Source organism: Orcinus orca, chromosome 14 (genome assembly GCF_937001465.1).
Source record: "Orcinus orca chromosome 14, mOrcOrc1.1, whole genome shotgun sequence".
Lineage (NCBI taxonomy): Eukaryota > Metazoa > Chordata > Mammalia > Artiodactyla > Delphinidae > Orcinus > Orcinus orca.
Genome location: NC_064572.1, coordinates 65,469,652 through 65,497,208, shown reverse-complemented (window position 1 = coordinate 65,497,208; position 27,557 = coordinate 65,469,652). Strand labels below are relative to the sequence as shown.

General features: G+C 52.1%; 1 protein-coding gene across 3 annotated transcripts in view; it reads right to left on the bottom strand.

The window, feature by feature from the left end:
* The window catches only part of NEURL1 (neuralized E3 ubiquitin protein ligase 1), an 83,682-nt gene that overhangs the window by 32,723 nt on the left and 23,402 nt on the right, over positions 1–27,557 (bottom strand). The window contains exon 2 of one of the 3 annotated variants that reach the window (XM_049696825.1): positions 16,119–16,275. The exons of 1 other annotated variant lie outside the window; for it this stretch is intronic. Coding sequence is in view for 1 of the 2 variants with exons in the window: in XM_033421104.2 (XP_033276995.2) it covers positions 4,702–4,735 (34 nt within the window). In the remaining variant the exon portion in view is untranslated. Of the gene's footprint in view, positions 1–4,701; positions 4,916–16,118; positions 16,276–27,557 lie in introns of those variants that run through there. One more of the 3 variants, XM_033421104.2, reaches the window with a different exon arrangement.

Sequence of the window (27,557 nt, the reverse complement as noted above, 5' to 3'; positions counted from 1 at the left end):
TCTGAGAGGTAATAACTTGCCCAGGGTCACACAGTTAGTAAGTGGTGGAGCTGGGCTCTGAACTCAGATCTGTCTGGCGGTGCAGCCATGCTCACTGGGCCACAGCTAGCTGGCCAGCGTGCTCGGTCCCCTCTGCCCTACATGAACGCTCCACTCCGCCCTGGTCAGTCTCTCCATGACCTCTGCAGCCCCCATGAATATGCCTTTGTCATTTAGGGTTAGGGGCCACGTTAGCACCCAGTCATCTGCCCCAGAGAGCTCGGCTACGCGTACAGCAGGTCCTGCTGGTCCCTGGAAGACCGAACGAATCCACAGTGACGAGGTGGGCAAAGGAGAGTGGCAGGGAGTGGGCAGGAGGGGCATCCTCACGGCCAGGTTAATCTCCACATGGAGCCTCCTGCTCTCACTCACTCCACGGCATCCCAGGCTCTGCCGTTTCCAGCAACCAGATGTGCATAGAGGTGCGCCTCCCAATATCTTCACTTCAGGGAGGGAACCAGCCCTCCTCCTACTCCTCCCCTATCCCACCCCAAGATTCCAGATGATAACCATTCTGAGTTCGCCTCCTGGTCCCTGTCTTCCCAGCGCCCCCCACCCCCCAAAGCCCCCAAGCCAGGCCTGAGAGAATGAGGGGGAGCATGGCTCAGTCACATAAATCCACACACCACGCAGACCATCACCCTCACTTCCCCTGACACAAATCCACACTCACTCGCGTGCACATGTGTGCATATACACACAGGGGGTGTGCGCCTAATGTGGACACAGCACCCAGGGAACGCTCTGTCCCGGGGGCCTGCCGGGGCTGGAGGAGACAGAAGATGCAGTCTTGGTCCTTAAAGGCAGACAGGCGCTTGTCTGTACACACTTACGAGCACACACGGGCCTGGAGGAACCTTCGGGGAAACCTTCACATCCGTTTACAGAGTGCTTGCTGTGTACCAGGCGGGCTGCCCTTTATGCCAGTTAGCTCACTTACTCTTTCTACAGCCCTTCCAGGTAAACCCTCCCACCCCCAATTTATGAAAGTGGACACTGAGACTCAGACAAATAAAGGCACTGACCCCAAGTCACACAGCCAGTAAGAGCAGAACAGGATTCAAACTCTCACCAAGAATACGCGTTCCACTCCCTCTCCAGCCCTACCTGGCCTGTCACCCAGCTCAGGGCTCACATCTTCCACCCCATCGGCCCCCCCCCAGGCCACCTGCAGCTCCAACTGCGATGTGGTCCAGCAACCCGGGGCCCGTGCCCCACACTCTTCCCTCTTACTCAGTGACCAAGCATCTGCTGGGTACCACCAGGTGCCAGACACTGGGCTGGGTGAAGAGAACACAGATGGATCAACCTGATTCCTCCCTCCCCACCGCCTCTGGAGCCTACAGGCACAAGTGGGGTGTGTGTGTGTGTGTGTGTGACACGTATGTTCAAGACACACCTGCCAGGCTCTGGGGAGCTCACCTTGGCCTAAAACTCCAGAGCTGCTGCCGGGAGAGAGGAGGCTCCTTCTGTGCTAATCCCAGATCTCCCAAGTCCATGTGATGGCCTGTCCCCTGCTGCCTGAGTGAGAATTAGGAACCCAAGGAGGGGAAGCAGGGAGTTAGCTGCCGAAGGGATGAGGTCTGGATTCCCTCTGAGCCGCTAACTACGCAACCTCAGTCAGCCATTTCCCTTTCCAAGCCACAGCATCCCCTTCTGTAAAAGGACAGTGGGAACCAATCTCTCAGGTCCCTACACCCCAGCAACTAGGATTTGCGGGTCCAGAGACCTGGGGGTGACATGTACATCTGGGCGCATGTGTGTGTGTCATCCGCATATCAGCCCCTCAGCAACGGGCCCATCCTTGCCCTGAGGCGGGGGGAGGAGCCTTAAAGAAAGTAAAGGAGGAGGGCAGGGAAGAGGAGGGGAGGGTTGGGAAGGAGAGGGGAGGGGGGCTTCCCAGGATCGGGGCTGCCTCGCTCTGTGCTCTCCCCACCCCCATCCTGCCCTAAAGACGGGGAGCAGCTCTGGAAATCTGCCTGATGAAAAAGATCAAGCACGTAACTGCTGAAACCATTTTCCAAATGAGAATTCATCTCTCCCAAGGGTCCCCTGCCAGGCTGGTCCCAGAGGAGCCGGACTCCTCACCACCAGCGCACCCACGCGCACGCGCGCGCACACACACACGACTCGCGCAGAAACACTGACCTCTACAGAATAACAGTCTCACAAATGTGAAACTGTGTGGCTGCTCACACGTGGAAACGCAGACACAAAATATTCAGTCTCTTAAATATGGCACAGATAGTTACACATTACGCGGGTATACACAGAAAAAGACCTAAAACCCAGATACACACGATCTGCAGTCACCAGAAACAGCCAGGACACGCCCACAAACACACAACTAGATACGCCCACACAACCCCTCACCTCTCACTGTAACCCGGCAACCCAAAATCTTCAGCTCGAGCCAAATCAGACCCCCAAGGCGCACGTGAAAATACCAGCAGGAGCCATGTAACTATGTCCTCAGGAGTCAGGCTGCTGAGAGCACCCCTAGGAAGGAGTGAACCCCCTGCACCTCCCACTCCCCCCAACTCCCCTCCCAGAAGGGGGTGAAACCAAAGCCACCGGGGCAGCCAGTGGACAGGTGTGGGGACACGTAGGTACGGACATGGGTGAGGACATGTGTGGACACGCATGCAGGGTCCTGGCTAAGGGGCCATGTGGGCACAGGCAAACACCCCCTCGCCACAACTCCCAACTCCCACTGCCTGTTAGTGTTGATGGCGGGCTGAGGCCGGGGCCGGGGCCAGGGCCAGCTTACAGGGGACCCAGGCTGAGGAAGGTGGTCCAGGTAAGCGGTTGGAGGCCAAGGCAGATGGGGCATTTGATTAGCACTCACCCAATGGCCCAACTCCTGGAGTTCTCAGTGCACCCCAGGCTATCCTCCTGTCCCCGTTGGGAGAGGAAGGAATAGGACCCTGGCCTCAGAATGCCTCTCCACTTTAGCTTTCCCCTGTGTTAAGTCCTTATTCACAGGGTTTCCTGTACTCCTCACAATACTCCTATGAGGATGCTACTATCATTAGCCCCACTGAGAGATGAGAAAACCAAGCTCAGGGAGACACCTGCCCTTGCTACCACCCATGTGTATCTACTCCAGAGCATGAGCTCTTGACGGCCACAGGCCATCTCGGGTAGCCTTGGGGTCCTCAATCCCCTCTGAACCCTGCATTCTAAGGCAGCTGGAGGATGGTGTGCTGCGTCCTGAGCCTGTTCTGAGGGCCTCTCTGTCCTTCCCAGGCCACTGGCCTGCCCAAGTCTGACTCCAGTGGAAAATGTCAGTCGGCTCCAGACCCTCTGCCAGCAGGCTCCACTGGAGCCAATGAGCCCAGAGAGGTGCCCCCACCCCAGGTCAGCCCAGCCTGAGTCTCAGGCCAAGGCCCAGGCCACGGGCACTGCCTCTGGCCAGCTCCGGATTATGTGTCTTCCAGGGCCTTCCATCTGTCACTTGGCCCTCTGGGCCCAGGATAAAATTCATTGCCTTTTAAGAGAGACAATGATTTGCTTTTCCCATGTCTCCTTCCCTGTCTTTTTCTTTTTTAATCAGAAATTACTCTTTCAAAGTCCAGGGCCTGGAAAGGGGAAGTCACCTGGTCACCAGTCCTGGCCACAGCTCCCCATTCACTCCTGCCACCACCCTTCTTCCTTCCCGGCCCTTTCCCGGTTCCCACTGAACCCAGCACGGAGACTGCCCCACCTCCTAATGCCCTGCCCGAGGAGGGGAGGAGGGCACACAGTGGAGTGTGGCAGGGACCCCCCAGGGTCAGCCCACACCGTCCTGGCGCCAGCCAGTTTGCACAGGAACCCCAACTACGGGGGTCCAGCGATGACAAAACAAGTCCCTGGGAAGGCCTTCCCTTCTGGGTCTGGTGCCACATCGGCCATGTTACTCCCAAGACCACAGTACTGGGGCCAGGCAGATGAGGGGACGGGAGCAGGGGCAAGCAGGGGCCACCCAGCGCTCCTTCCTTTCACCACCTCAGCTGCCTGCCTGTCGGTCTGAGCACAGATGTGAACCCCAGGAGTCAGAAGCACACGCTTTGAGAACTGAGGTCAGGCAATGTGGTTTGCACCCCTGTGTGCTTAGGCACAAGCCAGCACAGGTAGCTACCCACAGACACCTCCAATGCACACTCATGAACACAGACAGACACACACACACACACACACACTTACATATTCGCGTGTACCCACACATCTCTCCATGGCTCCACCATGGAGCACAGCACTGACCTCCATGGCCCGCATCCCAGAACCCACAAACAGGTCCCCCAGCTGTCTGACTGTGGTTTGCCTCAGTTCTAGGAGGGGGCAGTATGGACACTGGGACCTCACATCCCCCCTGGATGCCGATCAGCGCCCTGGGGAGGTAAGAGGACAAGGAGACTTTGTGGGGAGACTCAGCTGTCTGACCTCCTGCTGTCTGCCACGGAAGGACGTCTCTTCCTGCTTCTCCCAGCCCCCCTTCCTTCCCCCCGACCCCAGTACCTGTCACCCAAAGGCACCCCCTCCCACAGCCCCGGAGGCCACCAAGGAGTGAAGAGGCAGGCGGAATGGCCATGCCCTCAGCCCCAGTGCCCTTCGGCCCCAGCCTCCCCAGGTGGTCCCCAGGCTGTGGATGGGCAAACCCTCAGGCATCAGCTAGGGTCCTACCGTGAAAGGTGCTCCGGGTGATCTGTCCCCCCATCGTGGGCAGCGGGTAGCACGGCCACCTCCGTTTGGCTGGCTGGCCTCGTCACCGAGACGCCCTGGCGGCCAGCTCCCCTCCTCCTGCCCACCCCCCTCCTCCGTGGCCAGCAGCAGCCGGCATGGCAGGGCCGAGCCTGCCCCTCCCGCACGCAGCCCGCCGCCCGCAAGGCCGGCCACACATGCACACACGCCCCTCTGGCCCCGCTCACGGCTGCCTCCCAGCTCCCACCCACTCCCGGAGCCTCCCCACCTCCCTGCGCTGATCTGTCATGTTTATTTACATAAGGAGGAGGAGACTGGAGGCTTCCTGAAATAGCCGAGCTCCAGAAAGCACTGGAGATGCCCCAGTCAGAGCAGGCAGACACACACGGACACACACACACAGACTCACACATGCACATTTCCTATAACACACCTCATCACACACACACACACGCACACAACCTCACCATTCACCCAGGCTACAGTCATTCACATGCCATTATGCACCTGCTACACGCAGACGCTGGGGGAGATGACAGGATGCCATGGTAGGCAAGACAGACCTTGTCTCTGCCCTCAAGGTGCTTACAATCTGGCTCGTGCAGCTTAATAACAAAGAGCTGACATCACTCCTATCTTCTTCCAGGCTCCACTGCAAGTGCTTTACGAGTATTAACCCCTTTGGTCCTCACAGGCTGAATGATGAGGTCAGCATATGGTTATTATCAATAGGTACCATTATTATTACTATCTGAGAAATGAGATGAGAAAACTGAGACAAAGAGGTTACCTACCTAGAAGGTGGCAGGGCTGGGCTGCAAACCCAGGCAGTCTGGTACTGGAATCTACACTTTTACCTCCACACTAAACCATTCCTTTAATCACAGACGTACAAAACACACACCAATATACACAGACCGCACTACCCGTCTATACTACATCACAGGTATATGCACAAACACAGACTGGTGAGCACTTGAAAGCATTCACCACAGTGCACACAGCCACCTATTGCCCACCAGCACACATACCTACACATCCACACCTCACAGTGCACACCCACAGCACACGCTCGCTCCCACAGACTCACAAAGCCTCTGGAGAAATCCTGAGGTGCAGAACCTGGCACCTCACACTCGGCGGAGGGAGAGGTGCAGCGAGGGCAGAGGGCGGCGGGACGGCAGGCCCCTCTAGCCCCAGGCGAGCATGCTGGGACCCCAAGGCATCACCAAGAGCGCAGCCGCCACGTACTGAGCGCTCAGCGTGCAGCACGCGCTGCGTGCACTGTCTGATGTTTATTCCAGGTGGCAGGGGCTTCTGTTATGTCCATTTTACAGAAAAGAAAGTGGAGGTCCTGAGATGCTCAGGTTACCCAGCAGGTCAGAGGCATAGCCAGGACTCAAGCAGACAATCTCCCAGACATCACCCATCAGAGGCTCTCCCAGGAGAACAGGACAGCTCCCTCCTCCCAGGCCCTGGCTCAGCCCCAGCTCCTGTCCCCAGGGCCAGGGATCTAGTTTCCCAAGGAAAGATCTGGGTGGGACAAGATGAATTTGGAGAGATGGGCAAGAACCAGAAAATAAGAATCTTGTAGGCCATGGTAGGAAGCTTCGATCTTGTCTAAGTGCAATAGAAGTAACTAATGAGAAAAGAGGAGAGTGATATGATAGATGTTTTTTTTAAAAAAATCAGTCTTAGTCCTTTCATAGAAAATAGGTTGTGGGAGGGTTTAAGAGTGAAATAGGGATATCTGTGGAGGGAAGGCTAGTGGGCAAAGGGGTGGGGCTGGCGAAGGAGCCGTGGGAAAGGCAGGGGCTGTCCTGTACCAGATGGAACTCAGAGACCTGCACACTGTGAAGGGCTGTGTTGGGCCCCGCGCCCTCGGCTCAGTACCCTGCTGCTGCTGTCATCCTGAGTGGGTCTGGGGGAGGGGCAGAGAGGGGGGAGGGGCATTCGGGACAGACCTAGGGTCACCAGCCAGAAGGCTGGGCAGGCCTGGGGTGGGACAGCCCCCAAGCCCACAGTGCCACACCCCCTCAGACCAGAGGCCTGCCTGAGACTCCTCTCTGGGAGAAGCTTCGACACCCGATTCCACACAGGGCGGTTCCTTTCTACAGGTACATGCTTACTCACGGCTGTGTGTGGCCACATGTACACACACATACACACTCAGTGGTACACGGACCCAGTTCCTCCGGGACAGGGAGGCTAAGTCAAAACCTGACCGAGAGGAAATAACCCAAACGCTTTTTATGGGGTAAATAATCACAGAAATGGCATGGCAAACACAAGGCCTTATCGTGTGCCAAACAGTTCTAAGCATGTCACACATATTAACTTGTTCAATCCCCACAACAACCCTAAGAGATCAAGTGCATTCTTATGCCCATTTTACGGATGAGGAAACTGAGGCAAAGAGGCTGCTCTGGAGGCTGTTCCTATAGCAGCAGAGTCAACCCCCCTCAACTTGTCTGCTTTTAAATGCACCAGCTTAGGCCCTTCCTCACCAACCCCTCCCACTTGGCCAGCCTGGTCATCCCACCTACACCCAGCACTGGGAACCCCTCTTCTGGGAAGCCCTGCTAGGGCCCCCGGTGCAGACTGAGTCCCCTTTCTTGGAGCCTGTCTCTCCTTTGAGCCCGAGCTATGCCTCTCCCAAACCCCTGTCTTACTGTACCCTACACAGGGACAGCCATAGCCTAGCTGTGGCCTTATCTGCTTGCCCTGGAGTTTTGGATGCATCTCAGCAATTCAACATGACCAACACTTATTGAGTACCTACTGTGTGCCAGACACTAAGCTATGCACTGGGGACACCATGGTGATCGACAGTAGACAGGCCCTGGCTCTCGTGGACTTACAGCCCAGAGGGAAACAGACATTTATCAAGTAGTATAGTGAGGAAGATACAATCACAATTCTAGAAAAGTGCTCTGAAAGAAAGCAGGGCTCAGGGCAGGCTTTCCTGAAAAGCAATAGTGAAGGGTAAGTAGGCACGTTCCTGTGTTGTGGAGGTAGGTTAGGATGGAGGGTGCTCCGGGGAGTGAACATAACATGTGAAAAGGCCCTGTGGCTGGAGGGAGCCCAGCCCATTCAGGAAGCAAGGTTCTTATGTCTGGAGCAGGGACAGCAGCAGAAGCCTGGGGAAATTTTCTGGGGGCAAGCGACAAACCAGGAGGGCCTCAAAGAGCAGGGTGAAGAATCTGGCCTTTTTTCTGAGGGCAATAGGGAACCCCTGATACGTTTCATCAGTGGGGGCAACAAGACCAGGCCTACATTGCTGAAAGGTCACTCTGCCATCCAGCGTGCAGAATGCACGGGACGGGGCAGAAGGCACCAGGCGAGAAAACAGTGGCAGTCACGGGGTCAGGCCTGCCCCTGACTCACCCTGGCTCCTCGGGCCTAGTGTCATGCCTGTACAACACTGCCTCTCAGAAACTACCTCACCCATGGAACTGAATCTGCGTAATGCTCTGGAGACAGGAGCGAGGGGAAGTAACCCAGCAGGGATGGATGGGGGCAGGGTGAGTCCTTCAGGTGAGCGGTGGTCCTCACTCTGGTCACATGAGTGAGAATGGAGAAGAGAATTGAGACACAGCCTGGGCAGCCCCTGAGCCTTCACAGCACCATTGTCCGAGGGGTTTTCTAGCAGATTTCCCTGGGTCCTGTTTCCTACAAATCCACTTCCGCAATTTAAGTGAGAAGTGGCAATGTCCTGTGTCTGAGGGTTTCCCCCTGCTGTCTCCCCAGGTCAGCGTCCAGGCCTTTACAGATGACGTGGCAGCCAGCGCTGCACCTCTTCTGTTTTATTCATCGGTACATCACAAATTTTCATTTGGCCAAAGCATTGTGTTACTAAAAGGGGCGAGAGAACCACTGACCTATATCACTCATTCATTCATCTCGCATTCACTGGTGCCAACTATGGACCCACTCGTGAGCGAGACCCAACCTCTGCCCTTCAGAAGCCAAGCAGGAGCCACGCTGGGATCAAGGAATGAGGTTCCTTTGGCTCTGGCTGAATGTGTGCAGTGCTTTGTTCTGTAGCCAGAAAGGATGTTAAAAGGGGACGTGAAAGGGAAATCTACAAGCAAGTCTACAGAAGTGACTACAAATGCCACCATTTATTGAACAGTTACTGTGTGCCGGGCACTGTGCCAAGTATTTCACACACATAATCACACCTACCCCCCACCACATCCCCTCAGGATTAGAATCATCCCCATCTTGCAGGCTGCAAAACTGAGACAGAGAGGTTACACTGACATGGAGTGTCATGGAGTTTGAAGTCTACTTGAAGTGGAGTTCAGCTGGGTAACACTCAAGGCAGAGTTCAAACCCAGATCTGCCTGACATCAAAATTCATGCTTTATCCCGAACAGGTCAAAGGGCAGGGACTCTTCGTGCTTGGGGAAGAGAAGACAAAGGGACAATGACCTTCTCCTTGAGGAATCAGAAGGGTTCTAGGTGGAGGCAGAAGCTAGGAATTTTTCAGTAGACAGGGGGTGACCTCCCAGGAATGGAGCTTAAATGGAGGCAAGGGAGACTGTGGACTCGCACAAGACTGGACTTCCCACCTGCTAACAGGAGAACCCAGCCTGGAAAGCTTGGAGAAAGTAGACCCGTCTGTGACCTGGGCGGCAGTAGTCCCTCAAAGTGCACAGGCCGAAGGCAGGCCTGGGTGTGCCCTTGGGGAGCAACCTGGTCTGATAGAAACCCTGCCCAGGCTTCGGAGAGAACCCCTCCCTCTCTGGCTAGCCCCCGCTGCTTCTGCCCTCTGGCCCCATCCAGGGAGCCCTCGCCCCCTTGGCTCTCTGGGCCCATGCAGCTCCTGAGACCCTACCCCCCTGAGGACCCCCCTCCCCTCCCTGCCATCTCCTGTCTCCTGAGCCCTTTCTGCCTGCCCTTCTTCCCTCCCGGGTCCCATCATGGTCTCCGTGGCGAGCTCCCCACCTCAACCCTCCCCTCACCACATCCTTTCTCATCGACATCTCCCAAGGCCCAGCACCTCTCAGAACGTAAACTCTAGCGCAGACCCAGCAACTGCAGAATAAAACCTGGGGGAATTCCCCGGAGGTCCAGTAGTTAGGACTCCACGTCTTCACAGCCAGAGGCCCGGGTTCCATCCCTAGTCGGGGAACTAAGATCCCACAAGCCTCGCAATGTGACCATAAATACATAAACAAACGTACAAACACAATAAAACCTGGAACAAGTTCCCTGGACAATAGAAACCATCCAAACTGCGGACTCCAAGCTCTCTGCGGGGGAGGAGCCTCGAGACTGTTGGGTCCAGCCACTGCCTTCGGGGGCAGCAGAGGAGGCCTAGTACGTTGTGGATTTTCCCGTGGTCGCACAGCGGGTGGAGGGTAGGAGGACTGAACTCAGGTTTAATGTTTTCCGGTGTTTAACGTGACATACAGGTCAGGGCATCGGAAACCACGGAAGACTGAACAAGGAGAGGGGATAACTTCTCTTTATGAGGGGGGCAGAGGGGCCTGGTAGAAAGAGAGATCAGGGAGGGGAGGCACCCCTGCTGGGAGGAGCTGGGAGGCCCCCCTGGTTGCTATAGTGTCTTCTTTTTTTTTTTTTTATCAACAAGGGATAATTTGATTGAGCTGATGAGTCACCTGGCATATGGGGCTTAAGGCCATCGTCCCTGCCTGATTAGACTGGGCTTGGTGCTGGACAATGGGGAGCAGGGAACCCCCACACACACAAGCTTCCTCCCACGCCCAGAACCAGGATGAGAGTGGAGGCCGCTGCCTAGAGCCCGGGAGAGCGCGAGCGCGCATGGAGATGAGGACAAAGCTGCAGGGGAACAGAGAGCAGAGCGGGAGCTGTGGCTGCAGGGAAACCGGAGCCAGGGTGCTCACGGGGCATCCTCGGGGGCTGGGTCAGGTGCCCCAGCAGTGACAGCTGCCAGCTGCCCAGGATGATGGGAACACAACAGGTGCAGAGGCGGGGGCTGGGGACTGAAAGGGAATATGAGCAAACAGCCTGGAGTTGGGCGCCCCTCCCAGGCCCCAGGCCCAGCGCCAAGCAGCCCTGTCTCAGATCCTCCGAGGCTCCTCCCCCTCCCCAGGGCTTGGGGCCCAGGTCTCAGGCCAGCCTGGACGAGACAGAGGGGTCACCGTCCATGCCAGGCAGAAAGGACAGAACAAGGAAGAACAAGGTTTCGATTCCCAGGACAGGGTGTGCCAGATGGAGCCCACACCCACAGAAACCCCAGGTGGAAACAAACATTTGCCTGTGATAAGATCTATGTCCCTGGCCAGATAGGGTAGGTGATATGCCACCCGTGTGGAGGCTGGGAGCTCTGGTCTGGAGGTCAGTCAGGCAAGCTCCACTGCCATGTGACTGGGCAAGCTACAGAGCTTTTCTGAGGCTTGTTGCTTGGCTCAACAAATAATAGTAACTATGGCTGTTGATGTGCTGTTCAGGGACCCAGAGAACTCAGGAATCCAAGTAGAACCTGGAGGAGCTAAGATCTTCACCCCAACCTCAGAGAGGAGTGACCTAGGATACAGAATGTGAATACAGCACCGAGTACATATGCTACACCAAGGAGAAGAAAGGGAGGACCTGCCTGCATAGGTAATGACCTTCATCATCACCATCATGTACCATTTACTAGCCCTACTCTCCTTGCCCCAGTTCTAAGCTTTGCATGTTACTGCACGCATGCCTTTCACGCAAATGTCATCAGAGTGCTAGGTAAGAGTGGGTTCTTCTAAGTAAGCAGAATAAACATCGTTCTTTGTCACCCAGTTAGCGCTCTATTTTTGTTCGGGTGGAATAAATTTCAAATTTGAAGCCATCCCAGTGATCACAAGTGATAAATTACCAGGGTCTGAACTCATAAGGTTTGCTCCCTAAATTATAACCTTACTGAGGAAGGTGGGGAAGGGCAGACAATGACACATTAAAGGGGGAGGTGAGGCAGAGAGATGGGGAGACCCAAGGTGACGCAGGAGACGGGACACATGCGCCGGCGCAAGACAAGAGCCTCGTCCGCCGGAGACGCGTAAACACACTCGACAGATCCTGCCGCGCCTGCTGGATTATGAGGGAAGCTGGCAGCTAATAGCAGGAGGTTAAATCCCTCCTCCACAGTCAGAGACCACCATCCCCACCCCCTCCGCCTGCCACACACACTCCAACACACACCTCCAGGGCTCATGGTTCAGCCAGGTCTCCGGGCTGCCCTGTCTGGTCTCAGCACCCGGACAGCTGGAGCCACCCCAAGGCGGGGAGGCTTCCCTCCCCCGGGCCTCCTTCGGCCCACCCTCCTGCCTCTGAGAATCCACTTCCTCAGGCTCTCTCCTGCTTCCTTCCCCTCCCAGATCCGGTCTACTGAGGGATGGCAGAGTCTAGGACCCGCCGACGTGGCCCCCAGGTCTACTCCGGTGCCTTGACCCTGCCTCCTGCCCACTGCCAGGGCCTCTCCCTCCAGCACTCGGGCTTAGCCATCAGGCACTGGTGGGCATGACAGAGTGATGGTGCAGGACCCCACAGGGGCCAGGCTCTGGGGCGCTGCCAGAAAGGCCACTGGCAGCCAGACCCCTAGGATCTGACAACACCAAATACTATTCATTGCCACCACTCACGTGTGTCTACACCAGGTGCTTCACAGGTGATGGTGAAGAGCGGGCTGTGGAGTCAGACGACCCGGGTTCAAATCCCAGATGTAACACCTATTTGGTGCCTGTTTTCTCAATTGAAAACTGGGTTGACAATAATAGTGCCTACCTCATAGGGCTACTGGGGTATGAACCGAGTTCCCATGTGTGGTGTGCTCAGAACAGGGTGGATGCACAGGAAGTACCATGGCCGTGGGAGCGCTACTGATGAGACACTCACAGACCTGAAGTCGATACCAAGGCACTATCATTGCCCCACCTTATGGATAAGGAACTAGGACATGGAAAGGGGAGAGCTGGGATCTGACCTCAGGTCAGTTGGCCTCCAGAGCCTGCACTCAGGCAGTGCATGGTGCCCCTCCCAGGAGGGCAGGCGGTGGATACTGGCCAAGCGAATGACCACGGGTACAGCCTTGGTGAGGACCAGTGACCATACAGGGCCCAGGCCAGATCAGGGTGCAGGGGAGGGGCTGGTACTCAGGAAGTCTCAGCAGAGCAGAGAGGCTGAGCTGTGAGTCCCAGGGGCTGTCGGAGGGCAGGTGGGCCCTCAAGTCCCGGAATCCCCAGTCCAAGGAAGAGGCCTCTGCCCAGAGCTGCTCTGCCAGCCGCCTGAGGGCTTCTGCCTCTCTCAGAAGTCCTTAGTCCCACTGGGCCTGGCTGCCCCACCCTCCTCACCGTGGCCTCTCACCTGGTTCCCCATTACCCATCAGTGGGAGTCCCAGCACCTCCTCCTCCTCCTGCAAAAATCAGGCAGAAACTAAAACAAATAAGTAGCCAGATAATTATATGTGCTGCCAGCACCTTGAAACACCTGCTCCGGGTCCACAGAAAGAAAGGGTAGCGCTGGGAACTCAGCACCTAGATGAGGAAAAGGAGGCTCGGGAAGTGGAAGACTGCATCCAGGTCACACGCAGCTAAGCTAGGATTTGGACACACCATCTACCAGATATCAGGGCATAAGCGCTGGCCTCTCTGCTGTGTGGCCTCTTGGAATAACAACCCAGCTTTAAAAGCTACAGAACACTTTCACAAAAATCTTATTAGATTTGCAGAAGCCCCTGTTAGGTATACCACAGGGCAGGTGCTCATCCCTTTCAACGGATGAGAGAAACAAGCTCAGGGAGATAGAAATGAATTGCAAAAGCTATATAGTGGCAGAGCGGGTCCGGAACCCAGACCTCAGACTCGGGAGTCCAGGGTCCTGGGCTTTGTCTACTACACAGTGCTGCCCTGAGGAAAGCCACTTTCAATTAAATAAACACAGCATCAGTCAGAGGGGCCCAGGGTTGCCGCAGGTGCAAATGTAAAACTTGCCGATCCCGATGTTAGCTGGCTCTGCACTTCGGCTGTGTTGTACCCACCGTCATTGTCCCGCCCTGCCTGGGTCTCTGCACCACCCGCAGACCCCGCCCCAGCAGAGCTCTGGGCCCACTCCCATGCTGGGGGGTGAACAGGGGCTCTGAGTTCTGGGGACCAGATCTTTACACCACACCTATGTGCAAAGGGGAAGTGGGGATTAATGCAGAGGGGCACCTGCCCTCACAGGCCTGAGACACAAACCTGAAAAGGCTCTCAAAAGAGAAAGGGGGTGGCAGGTCCTTTTGGGAACAGGGGGCTCAAATTGGCTCTGAAACAGGGGCTTCTGTTCACACAGAGCCAAAGTGAGTGGCTGACCTGTGGTCAGCTCTGCGCCCACCACTCAGGGACCATGCTGGCTGCAGAGCCGAGGGCAGGACGCCCAGGCACAGATGCACCTGTGAGTACTTGGGTCTATTCAAGGCCTGTCAAGAGAGGCCTGTGGCTTTCATGCCCACTGAGCCCACAAAGGGACTCAATTTCCTGCCACTACACCTCCAGCCCTACACCCTCACTCCAAACCCAGACACTCTCACATCACATCATCGGTCAGCCCCACAAACAGGGGCTCTTGTCCATAAAGGCCTGGGGAGACCACGAGCACGCGGCTGGCTCAGTGCTGGCCGCTCCTGCCTCTGGAACCAGAGCTCAGGTGTGGATGATGGAAGGCGACTGTCGGGACTGTGGTCTTCCTGCCTAAAGGACTGCCCAGAAAGGGTGGCCACCGCAGGGTACATGCAATGACAGAAAACCCATTTTCCTCCCTGCAGCTGTTTCCTGCAGCTGCCCCATCTCCCAATTTGTACCTTCATCCGTTGCTCCACCTTCCTTTCCTCTCTCTCCAGGAACATATTCAGGCTCGTCCTCCAAGACGCCATACCCTCCCTCCCTCCTTCCAGCTGCTGGAGCCCCAGGTCAGACAATCCACCAGCGACCCCAGCAATGTACAGGCTGGACTCTCCAGCATCAAAGTTTAGAGGACAAAACTCTCCCCGAGAGCCAGGACTCCTGGGTTCCAGGACTCCTGTGGCCCATGCTGAAACTTGACCAAGGCTTAGGAAGGTCTGCAGAAGCCTGCGTGGGTTTGGGGAGACTCAGGGAGGGCAGCCTCTTTTAATACCTGCACAGGTTCCTCCTGCTGGGGGTGAGGGCTCCAGGAGGTGGGTTAATGCTGCTCCTGAGTTGGGTCCCACTACTAGGCGAAAAGGAGCAAGGATATCTCCCCAGAAAGCCCCCTTCCCTCTCTAAAACAATGCCCCACCCATCACAGCCTCAACCCTGCTTAGCTGAACCCAATTCTGCCCAGAGAACAGGTGTTCTCAGCACCAATTAAGGGAGGTGGGCTGCATTAGCCTTTGTTTGGAGGTCTGTTTTTACTAGTCATAACACCACCTCCATAGTTGCTGTGTGACCTGGAAAAAACCAATCTCCTCTATGGGCCACAGTTTTCACATCTGTAAAATGGGTGCATTAGACTTATGTATCTTTAACTCTAAACCAGGAGTTCCCTGAAGCAGGGAGGTGGGAGGGGAATCATGTGGGGAAAGGCAATCAAGAATTGCCCCCCTCACCCCTCACCCCTCCTTTCCACCAGGGTCTGGTGGAAAACCAAGGATGGGTCAGCATGCTCTAACTTACTGCTTCTCAGTCCCCTTCTTGACCCAACCCAACACAGGTACCTCCCCAAGGTTCCGTGGCCTGGTTTACCCCTTGAGTTCTACTAGCCAGGCCACAAGTCTGGTGTCAGCCTCAAATCCCCCATCTGGGAAGTCACGGTGTCCTTCTATAATCCATGCCATGGCTATTCCCACAGCTCAGGCCACCAGCATCATCCTCATCTGGACAATTGTTCCCATAGCCTTTCCCCTCCTCAGGGCTGCCAGGATGACCTTTCTGCCTGAGTGATCGGCTGGGTCACTGCCCAGCTCAGAGCCCACAGTGGATAAGTTCAACCCTCCTTTGGGGAGCATTCAAGGTCCTCTGTGAACCGACCCCAGCCCATGCACCTGGCCTCACCTCAGGCTGTGACGTCCCCCAGCCCTGAGCACCCACACGCTGTGCACTCGAACCATGTGTGTCCCAGAACATAGCTGCATCACACAGGTCCATGGCTCTTCAAACATAGTTCCTCTAGCTGGAATGCCCCACACCACTCCGGTCACTCAAAAACTCCTACCCTGGGCTTCCCCGGTGGCGCAGTGGTTGAGAGTCCGCCTGCCGATGCAGCGGACGCGGGTTCGTGCCCCGGTCTGGGAAGATCCCACATGCCGCGGAGCGGCTGGGCCCGTGAGCCATGGACGCTGAGCCTGCGCGTCCGGAGCCTGTGCTCAGCAACGGGAGAGGCCACAACAGTGAGAGGCCCGCGTACTAAAAAAAAAAAAAAAAAAAAAAAACTCTTACCCTGCCTTCATGTCTCAGCTGGGAGGGCTCCTTTCTCTGAGGTCATCCCGACGCCCCGGGGCAGACTAGGCCTTCCACCTCCAAGGCATACCCTTGCGTTTGTGCAGCCTGGGCCCTGCAGTGATGCCGAGGGTCCCCTTCCCATACTGGGAGCAACCTGAGAGCAGACAGGTGTCTTTTTAGCTCTGGATCCCCAGCACCTAACACGGTGGGCGCTGGGTATGCTCAAACTATATTTTAGGAAGGAAGCAAGAAAAGGAGAGGAATTGGAACAGGGAAGGAAGAGAGGCCAGGGCTAATGGTGAGTGGTTCTACTTGGCCCCATCTGACCCTTCTCCAGGCTCCAGGCCTGAGGCCACCCTCCCAGCCACAATGCCCTAGGTGGACCCAGTGGTACCAGAAGGCAACCAGCTGCCTGCCCCATGACCTCACAGCCCCCGGGGGGGCCCTCTTTGTTCCCTGAGCTCTACTGGCAGCACGAGCCAGTGTTCACTTTGGTAGGAACAGCCAAGAAGCCAAGCAGCCAGGTGTGTCCTGGAACACCGAGGAACCAAAGCCTTATCTGACCATCTTCCCTGGAGGCAGCGGGAGAGCATCCACCAGCCCCTAACCGCCCACTGCAGGACTGCACAGAGAAGACGCTGAAAACCACGCACCTGACTCCTTCCAGCCTCTCCCGGATCAAGGCAGCATGGCGATGAGCCCCTCCAGCTCGTTGGCATAAACCATTTATAGCAGCGCATTCAAAACCCACGCCATCCAAGAAGGAAAAGAGCCCGCTGCAATTGCCCGTGGCTCCCCAGTCTGTCGTTTTCCCTTCTCTTTTGTTTTCTACTTTAATGGCAGGAAGCTGTGCTCCGGAGCAATCTTACCCTGGCTGCTCCTGGCAGCAGAGGAGCTTAATTTTCCTTTCAAATTGAAGGAAGGCGATGAGCAAACATCCCTCAGGTGTCAGTGACTTACAGTTTGCAGTTACGAGCATCCATGAGCTCATTCAGTCTTCTCAGTAACTTCAGGAGGCAGTTCTTGCCAGCCCCCACTTTACAGACGAGGAAACTAAGGTTCAGAGAGGTTGACTTGCCCAAGCCACGCAAAACTACTAAGTGACGGGAATGGACATTGTGGCTGACTCCCCAGCATCTATTCTACTCCAAGATGACAGAGGTTCTCCACCCTGGCTACACATTAGCATCACCTAAGGAGGTTATAAAACTACTGATGCCCAACTCCTGATGCCAGACCAATCAACACAGAAACTCTGAGGGTGGGACCCAGGCATGCGTGATTCTAAAAGCTCTCCACGTGGTTCTAATGTGAAGCCAGAGCTGAAATCCGCTGGTATAAACGAATCATAATGGTTCCATTCCCCTTGCCAGTGATTGGGTCAAGTATGGCCATGTGACCCACTTCTGGCCAATGAAGCATACTGGGAAATTAGCAAAACCCCTCTGAGAAAGGTTTGCTTGCTCCTCAGAAAGAAACACAAGAGGGGTCGTTCTTTCTCCTTTAACTATTGTGACTGGTTGTGATTCCTGGGACTGCTACAGCCATGCTGCTACCAGCCCAAAAGGATGCCAACCCATGGACGGCAGAGCAGAGAGATGGAAAGTCCATCATCCGTGACCTCATCTTAGAGCCCAGACTCCACCAACCCTGACACCCACCCACCTCTGGGCCTCCTGTGATCTGAGATAGTACAGCTCTTCATTGCTTAAGCCACTCCAGGTCCACAGTTGTTACATGCAACCATGGCCCCGAGACAGCAGCAGTCATCTTCCCCGTATCCCCCATCGCCGTCATTCCCTCTCAGACCATCCACCACAGGAAGCATAACTGACTGAGGGCCCCAGCTCTGGAGCTCTGAAATCCATCCCAGAGTTTGCTCCAAGGCCTTGCTTCCCACAGCAGCTCCCAGCCAGTGACTGAGTGGGGCAGGGAAAGTAAGGCAGGCCCATTCCTGGGGAACATGGGATTCCTCTGACCAGTGACTATGGCTCGGGCTTGAGGACTCCCCAGGGGCCTTAAAGAACTTTCCTTAGACTTGCACTGTCACCTAAAAAGCTTCCACCACACTTTCTTCATTACCTCTCTCCTTCACGCAGGCTTACTTGCACTGAGGTCTAATGGCTCATCCAGCCTCTCCTCATTTCCTCCCTATTTTTCCTCACACAGGCATTTCCTCTATTTTAAAAATTACTTTTGCATGTTTACTCCTCTCTTGATGTCCACTTAATAATACCTGACCCGCGTAACAATGGACCTTCACCACTTCATACCTGGACCACCGTGAGAGCTTCCTAAGTGGCCAACCCACCTTTGAGTCCCCTCCAGCCCATCCCCAATCCTTCCTACACAAACCATGCTACTCCCCTACTCAAAAAACTTCAATCATTTGGGAGTTCCCTGGTGGGAGTCTAGTGGTTAGGATTCTGCACTTTCACTGCCATGGTCCAGGTTCAATCCCTGGTCAGGGAACTGAGATCCCGCAAGCCACGCAGCACAGCCAGGAAAAAAGAAAACCTTCAATCATTTCTCATTTCTTACACCATCAAGTTTAATCTCCTCTGCCTTTCTTTATAGGCAACTGCTGACTCAGACCTGCCCCGCCAGCCAACCCTGTTCTTTCATTTACGCACCTGGAGGGCTTCCCCATGTGGGAGCAATGCTGGCTATTTGCAGGGCAGAAATGATTGACACAGCCCATTCCCAATGAACACCGAAGCTGCCCAAGATCTGAGTACCAATTCTACCCATTTCCACAGATGTTCTCAATGGCAAAGTCTCCCTCAGACTCCCTCCCATTTCTTTACCGCCCCCCCACCCACGGGTTATTTAACAAGAGAAATACATTTTATACACAAACAGTCCTCCATCAACAAGAAGCAAATCCTCTCAAAGACTGTTACAATAACGAAAATGACTATTATTCAAAATGATAACAATATGAAGAGGAGGATGATAAAGCTGAAGATGGTTGTGATGATGAAGAAAACAGTAGTAATGATAATGTATGAAAAGCAGGAATAAAAAGTATTCTAACAATATGATCTCGGTGATATAAATATATATGCAAGTAGAACTGACTTCCCCTTGACCCCTTGTCATATTAACCAAATTCCTTTAGAAACTGGATTTGCTAGTGACGAAAAACGGAGATAACATAGACTTTTAAACACATAAGGTGTTTCCTCTCACACAGAAGTCTGCACGCATGCAGCCCAAGGCTAGTGTGGCAGCTCTGCAGTCATCAGGGACCACGCTTCTTCTATCTTTCTACCCCACCATTCCACATGACACTTCAAGGTTGCCTCATGATCCAAGTCAGCTGCTGAAGCTCCAGCCACCTTGTCTATATTCCAAGTAGGAAGCAGGAGGAACACAGAAAACCAAAATCAAAGGACCTACATCAGCTATCTGCCCCTCTTTAAAGGAGCCTTACTCAAAGTCCACCCAACAATTCTAATTTACATTTCATTAACCAGAATGTAGTCACATGGCTAAACCAAGCTGTAAGGGAAGGAGGAACATCTAGTCTTTTCACTGGACACATTGCCACCACAAATAAAAACTGGGACCTCAGCTGTAATGGTGAGCTCCACCCCCTCTGGAACACATGACTGATGGATGCCACGGCACACAGACTTCAAAACTGGTGAGGTCTTCCCTGGTGTCGCTGTGCGCCTGCTGCTCCCTCCAGCTGAACTGTATGCTCAATACAAGAAGTTGTTTATGAACTTGCTTATGACGGGTTGACATGCCAGAAAACTATGTAATTTATTGAAATATTACATAAAATGTATCAAAAGTCTCATTTAAGAGAATGAAAAGAATGAATGAAAAGGAAAGCCACGGGGAAAAAATTACTACAAAGTACATATCTAATGTGGAATCTAGAATATATAAAGAACTCTCAAACCTCGAAAGTAAGAAGACAACCCAATAAAAAATAACAGGCCAATGAGAAAGAAGGAAATCTTGCTGTTTGTGGCAAGTTGGATGAAACTTGAAGGCATCATCCCAAGTGAAAGAAGTCAGAGAGAGAAAGACATATACTGTATGAGCCCACTTAAATGTGGGGCCTAAGCCAATCAGACTCAGAGAAACAGAGAACAGAGTGCTGGTTACCAGGGGTTGAGGTGGGGGGATGGGGAGATGTCGGTCACAGGGTACAAACTTCCGTTATGAGATTAGCGAGCTTGGAGATCTAATGAACAGGATGGTGATTATAGCTAAAAATACCACTTCTGCATGATATACTTGAATGTTGCTAAGAGGGTAGATCTTAAATGTTCTCACCACAGAAAAGAAATGGCACCTGTGTGACCACCACAAAAACAAAATGGTAACTATAGGGCTTCCCTGGTGGCGCAGTGGTTGAGAGTCCGCCTGCCGATGCAGGGGACACGGGTTCGTGCCCCGGTCCGGGAAGATCCCACGTGCCGCGGAGCGGCTGGGCCCGTGGGCCATGGCCGCTGGGCCTGCGCGTCCGGAGCCTGTGCTCCGCAACGGGAGAGGCCACAACAGTGAGAGGCCCGCGTACCAAAAAAAAAAAAAAAAAATGGTAACTATATGTTGGGATGGAGGTCACAGCTACTGCTATGGAGGCAATCAACTTTCAGTATATAAATGTATCAAATCAACACGTTGAATACCTTAAACCTACACAATATTATGTGTCAATTATATTTCAAAAGCTGGAAAAAATAGTGGACAAAAATTTCAAAAGACACTTCACCAAAGTAGATATACAGACGGTAAATAAGCATATGGGAAAAAAAATGTTCAATATCATCAGTTACTAGGGAAATGCAAATCAAAACCCTGGTGAGGTACCACTACACACCTATTAGAATGGCCCAAACTAAAATGACTGAGCATACCAAGTGCTGGTGAGAAACTAGAACTCTCAAAATCTGCTGGTGAAAATATAAATGGTACAACCATTTTAGAGAACGGTTTGACAGTTTCTTTTAAGTTAAACATACACGTACCATATGATCAATCCACTCCACTTCTAGGTGTTTACCCAAAAGATCAGGAAATATATGTCCATACATAGATCTGTACACAAATGTTCTTAGCAACATTATTTGTAATGGCGTAAAATTGAAAAGAGGCCAAATGCCCCTCAATGGGTATACAGATACACAGATTGTACACCCATACCGTGGAATACCACTAAGCTATAAAAAAGAATGAACTATGAACACACATCACAACATGGATGAATCTCAAAATAAGTATACTGAGTGGAAGAAGCCAGAGGAAAAGTAGGTACATTCTATATCCTTCCATTTACACTGAGCTCTCAAAAAACGCAAACTAATCTTTAATGACAGAAAGCAGATCGGTGGCTACTTGAGTATGGGGGCAAGGGGCAGGGAGGAGTAAAAGAGAGGGATTACTAAAGGCACGGGAAACTTATGAGGGTGATGGAGATGTTCATTAACTTGATGGTGCTAATGAATATATATGTATGTCAAAACACATCAAATTGTACATTATAAACATGTGCAGTATGCATATTGTATGTCAATTATGTTTCGATAAAGCTGCTTTTTACAATCCATTAAATATGGAAGTGAGAGGAGGGGTGGGGAAATAAAACTGTTGTTTCTGTTAAAAATAAGTTGAATCAGTTCCTCAAAATATGAAAAACAGAATTACCATATGATCCAACAATTCCACTTCTGGGTTCATACGCAAAAGAATTAAAAGTGAGGTCTCAAATGGATACTTGTACACCTGTATTCACAGCAGCATTTTTCACAATAGCTAAAAGATAGAAACAAAGCAACAGATGAATGAATGAACAAAATAATAATTGAAATATTATTCAGCTTTCAAAAGGAAGAAAATTCTGACATATGCTGCAACATGGATGAACTTTGCAAACATTATGCTAAGTGAAATGAACCAGTCACCAAAGGACAAATACTGTATGATTCCAATTATATGAGGCACCTGGAGTAGTCAAATCCATAGAGACAGAAAGTAAAATGGTGATTGCCAGGGCCTGGGGGCAAGAGGGAATGAGGAATTATCGTTTAATGAGTATAGAGTTTCAGTTGGGGAAGATGAAAAAGTTCTGGAGATGACTGGTGGTAATAGTTGCAAAACAATGTGAATGTACTTAATGCCACTAAACCATACACTTAAAAATGGTTATGATGGCAAATTTTATGTTATGTGTATTTTACTACAATTATTTTAAAAATATAAACAAAAAACAAATAAGTTGAATGCTTTGAAAGGGTTCTCTAAATGCTGGACCCCGCACACACAAAAAATGCTTTAAAATTATATATAGGCAAGACAACTGCGAGATACTATTTGAAAAAGAAATTAAGAAAGTAATCCCGGGCTTCCCTGGTGGCGCAGTGGTTGAGAGTCCGCCTGCCGATGCAGGGGACATGGGTTCATGCCCCGATCCGGGAGGATCCCACATGCCGCGGAGCGGCTGGGCCCGTGAGCCATGGTCGCTGGACCTGCGCGTCCTCCGCGACGGGAGAGGCCACAACGGTGAGAGGCCCGCATGCCACAAAAAAAAAAAAAAAAAAAGTAATCCCATTTACAATGGCAAAGAACAAAATACTCAGGGATATATTTAACCAAGGAGGTGAAAAATCTGTACACTGAAAACTGTAAAACATTGATGAAAGAAATTAAATAAGACACAAAAAAATGGAACGATATCTAGTGCTCATGAATTGGAAGAATTAATATTGTTAAAATGTCCATACCACCCAAAGCAATCCTTATCAAAATTCCAATGGAGGGACTTCCCTGGTGGTGCAGTGGTTAAGAATACGCCTGCCAATGCAGGCAACACAGGTTTGAGCCCTGGTCCGGGGAGATCCCACATGCTGCGGAGCAACTAAGCCTGTGCGCCACAACTACTGAGCCTGCGTGCCACAACTACTGAAGCCGGCACGCCTAGAGCCCGTGCTCTGCAACAAGAGAAGCCACCACAATAAGAAGCCCACACACTGCAACGAAGAGTAGCCCCCCACCGCCGCAACTAGAGAAAGCCCACATGCAGCAACAAAGACCCAATGCAGCCAAAAATAAATAAATATAAATTAATTAATTAATTAAAAATTCCAATGGAATTTTTCACAAAAATAGAAAAACAGTCCTAAAATTCATGTGGAACCACAAAAGACCCTGAAGAGCTAAACCAGTCTTGAGCAAGAAGAGCAAAGCTAGAGGCATCACACTTCCTGATTTCAAACCATAACAAAGCTAAAGTAATCAAAACAGTATGATACTGGCACAAAAACAGACATACAGACCAACGGAACAGAATAGAGAGCCAACAAATAAATCCAAGCACTTATGGCCAACTGATCTTCAACAAGGGTGACAAGAACACAAGACGGAGAAAGGACAGTCTCTAAATAAACAGTATTGGGAAAACCGGATATCCATGTGCAGAATTATGAAATTGGACCCCTATCTCACACCATATACAAAAATCAACTCAAAATGGATTAAAGACTTAAACATAAGATCTGAAACTGTAAAGCTCCTGTAAGAAAACACAGGGGAAAAGCTTGACATTGGTCTTGACAATGTTTTCTGGGGTATGATCCAAAAGCACAGGCAACAAAAGCAAAAATAAGTAAGTGGGATTGTATCAAACTAAAAAGCTTCTGCACAGCAAAGGAAGGAAGAGACAGGTTGTGCAGAGACAACCTACAGAATGGGAGAAATTATTTGCAAGCCACACATCTGATAAGAGGTTAATATCTAAAATATATAAGGAACTCAAATAACTCAATAACAAAAAACAACCCGATTTTTTAAAAATGGGCAAAGGACCTGAATAGACACTTTTTCAAAGAAGACATACTAATGGCCAGCAGGTACACAAAAAGGTGCTCAACATCACTAATCATCAGGGACATGCAAATCAAAACCATGAGATATCACCCCACACCTGTTAGAATGGCTGTCATCAAAAGACAAGAAACAGCAGGAATTCCCTGGAGGTCCAGTGGTTAGGACTTGGCACTCTCACTGCGGGGCCCTGGGTTTGCTCCCTGGTCAGGGAACTAGGATGCCTCAGGTCACACAGTGTGCCCCCCCCAAAAAAGAAAAGAACCAGCAAATATTGATGAAGATGTGGAGAAAAGGGAACCCTTGTACACTGTTGGTGGGAATGTAAATTGATACAACCTCTACAGAAAACAGCAAGGAGGTTCCTCGAAAAATTAAAAATAGAACCACGATATGATCCAGTAATCCCACTTCTGTGTCCATATCCAAAGGAAATAAAATCACTATATCAAAGAGTTATCTGCACTCCCATGTTCATTGCAGCACTATTCACAATAGCCAAGATATGGAAACAACCTAACTGTCCATCTACAGATGAATCAATAAAGAAAACGTGGTACATATACACAATGGAATATTACTCCATTATACTATACTCCTTTTTTAAGAATATTGTCCTGCCATTTGGGTCAACATACAAGAATCTAGAGGACATTATGCTAAATAAAATAAGCCAGACAAAGACAAGTCCTGCATGATCTCACTCATGTGAAATCTAAAAAAAATCAAACTCATAAAAGCAGAGAGTAGAATGATGGTTGCCAGAGACTGAGGGGTGGGAGAACCAAGGACATGTTAGTCAAACGGTATTACTCTTTTTTTTTTTAATTAATTAATTTTATTTATTTATTTTTGGCTACATTGGCTCTTCGTTGCTGCACACAGGCTTTCTCTAGTTGTGGCGAGCAGGGGCCACTCTTCATTGAGGTGCACGGGCTTCTCATTGCCGGGGCTTGTCTTGTTGCAGAGCACAGGCTCTAGGTGTGCGGGCCTCAGAAGATGTGGCACGTGGGCTCAGTAGTTGTGGCTCACGGGTTCCAGAGCGCAGGCTCAGTAGTTATGGCCCGTAGGCTCCGTTGCTCTGCAGCATGTGGGATCTTCCTGGACCAGGGCTCGAACCCGTGTCCCCCGCACTGGCAGGCAGATTCTTAGCCACTGTGCCACCAGGGAAGCCCCAAAGGGTATTACTCTTATAACTTAAGCAATAAACTGTTTTTAAAGCATCTGTTGTTGGGGATGGTGGTAGAGTTTAAAACGGTGACAAAAATGATGAGGACGATGCAGTGTGATGTCCGCGACAGGGGGGTCCAAAACCACACACAGGTTCGGGGGGAGGATTGGGGGTCTTCTAGACAAGTCCTTAAGGGGTTCCTTAATTTCTATGGAGGGGAACCAGACCCAACCGGCCCCCAGAGGTATGAGAGGCGCCATCATTGACTCAACCCACTCCCTCCCTCTTGAAACGCCGTATGGGCAGGAAGTGGAGAGGAGGCCACAATGAGGTGGCCCCCATGGCACTAGGCAATAAGCTTTCCCCGAGTTTTAGTCTAAGAAATTGACTGGTCATGGATCAGAGCACGCAAAGTTACCATCAAGAGACAAAACAGCCCCAGACCTGGTGGGACTTACAGGAGACTTGACCGGAGGTATTAATAAACCCAAAGCAAAGACATATTCGTTGGCTGCCGAGGAGTCAGGAGAAAGGGGGTGTCACCGAGGCAAACCACGGTGGGGGCCATGGAGCACAGCCAAGGAGATGATGTCCTGCCAAGCTGGGCCAAGTGTTGGGTGCACCTGGCAGGCATTTCTCTGTTGGTGAAGTGGCCTGGGCAGGGTTCAGAGCCCAAGGTCATTCAATCCACAGATTGTGTCCCCAGCTCTCTGTTGGATGCCAGGTTCACCCAGCACTAGAGTAGCTTCCTGCAAGGGGAAAATAGTGCCAATAGTCGACACACTGTCCAGTCCATCTGACTGTCCATTTCTCACTGGGAAGTAGTAAACTGACATCTGATTTGATTCATGAGTTTTTGTGAACTTGATGAGATGAGCCAGGAGCCCCCAGTCCTATCAACTCAGGCAAGACACAATGGAGATGGAAATTGGGGTCAGCTCAACCAAGAGGCAGACTCTGGGCAGGGGAGTGCTCCCCTGGGACTGACCCATCTGTGTGGTCAGCAGCCTGCCCTGTCCAATTGCTCACCATCTTCGAACTTCTAGTAATAAGTAAGAAATGCCTACTCCTTACTGAGCTCTTACTAGGCACCAGGTCCTTAGCCACATGACCTACAGCTATGACTTCATTTAATTCACACAATAGCCCTGCGAGGTGGGAACTAGTATGCCTACTAACTGACAAAGATATCCAGGTTTGGAAGATCAAGAGATTTGTCCAAAGTCAAGACCCAATAGTCAAGATTTGAACCCATCTGACTGACCCCCAGACAAGTGTTTCACAACAGATGGTCCATGGATCCTTCACACTAGTATTGCTTGATTTTCTTGTTTTAAGAAGCAGATCCCATGGACTTCCCTAGTGGCGCAGTGGTTAAGAATCCACCTGCCGGCGCGGTGGTTGGGAGTCCACCTGCCGATGCAGGGGACACGGGTTCGTGCCCCAGTCCGGGAGGATCCCACATGCCGTGGAGCGGCTGGGCCCGTGAGCCATGGCCGCTGAGCCTGCGCATCCGGAGCCTGTGCTCCACAATGGGACAGGCCACAGCAGTGAGAGGCCCGCATACCGCAAAAAAAAAAAAAAAAAAAGAATCCACCTGCCAATGCAAGGTACACAGGTTCGATCCCTGGTCCAGGGAGACCCCACATGCTGCAGTGCAACTAAGTCCGTGCGCGACAACTACTAAGCTTGCACTCTAAAGCCTGTGAGCTACAACTACTGAGCCCACGTGCCACAACTACTGAAGCCCGCGTGCTTAGAACCCATGCTCCACAGCAAGAGAAGCCACCGCAATGAGAAGCCTGTGCACCGCAACGAAGAGTAGCCCCTGCTCGCCGCAACTAGAGAAAGCCTGCGTGCAGCAACGAAGACCCAATGAAGCCAAAAATAAATAAATTTATTAAAAAAAAAAAAAAAAGCAGCAGCAGATCCCAGGAACGCTCCCCTCCCTGCCAGATTTACTAAACCGGATTAACTGGAGAGGGGCCCCAGGAACCCACAGTTTTTCAAGCTTCTGGGCAATCCATAGGCCGATTAAGGTCTGAGAACCACGGCGCTATGCCGTATCACAACATCTAAACCCCCACTGCCACGACCTCCCTCAGCCTCTCTGGCCCTCTTCCCTTTCTTGGCTCTCCTCCCACTGCAGCCACAACCTCTCCCCTGAGCTTCAAGCTCACACGTGGAGCTGCCGACCCAACGACTCCCCCAGAATGTCTCAGGGCTCCTCTGACACATCCCCACCATCTTCCCCTCCAATCCTCCTCTCCTGCCCGGTGTACTGTGGAATCACCATCCTCCCAGCTACCTGAAAACCTGGGCACCGTCTTGGATTCTTCCCTCTTCCTTACCCCCCCACCCCGGCCCCATTCATGTACCAGTGATGCCAGGCACACCTCCTAAATGTGTCTCAAATGTGTCCCTTC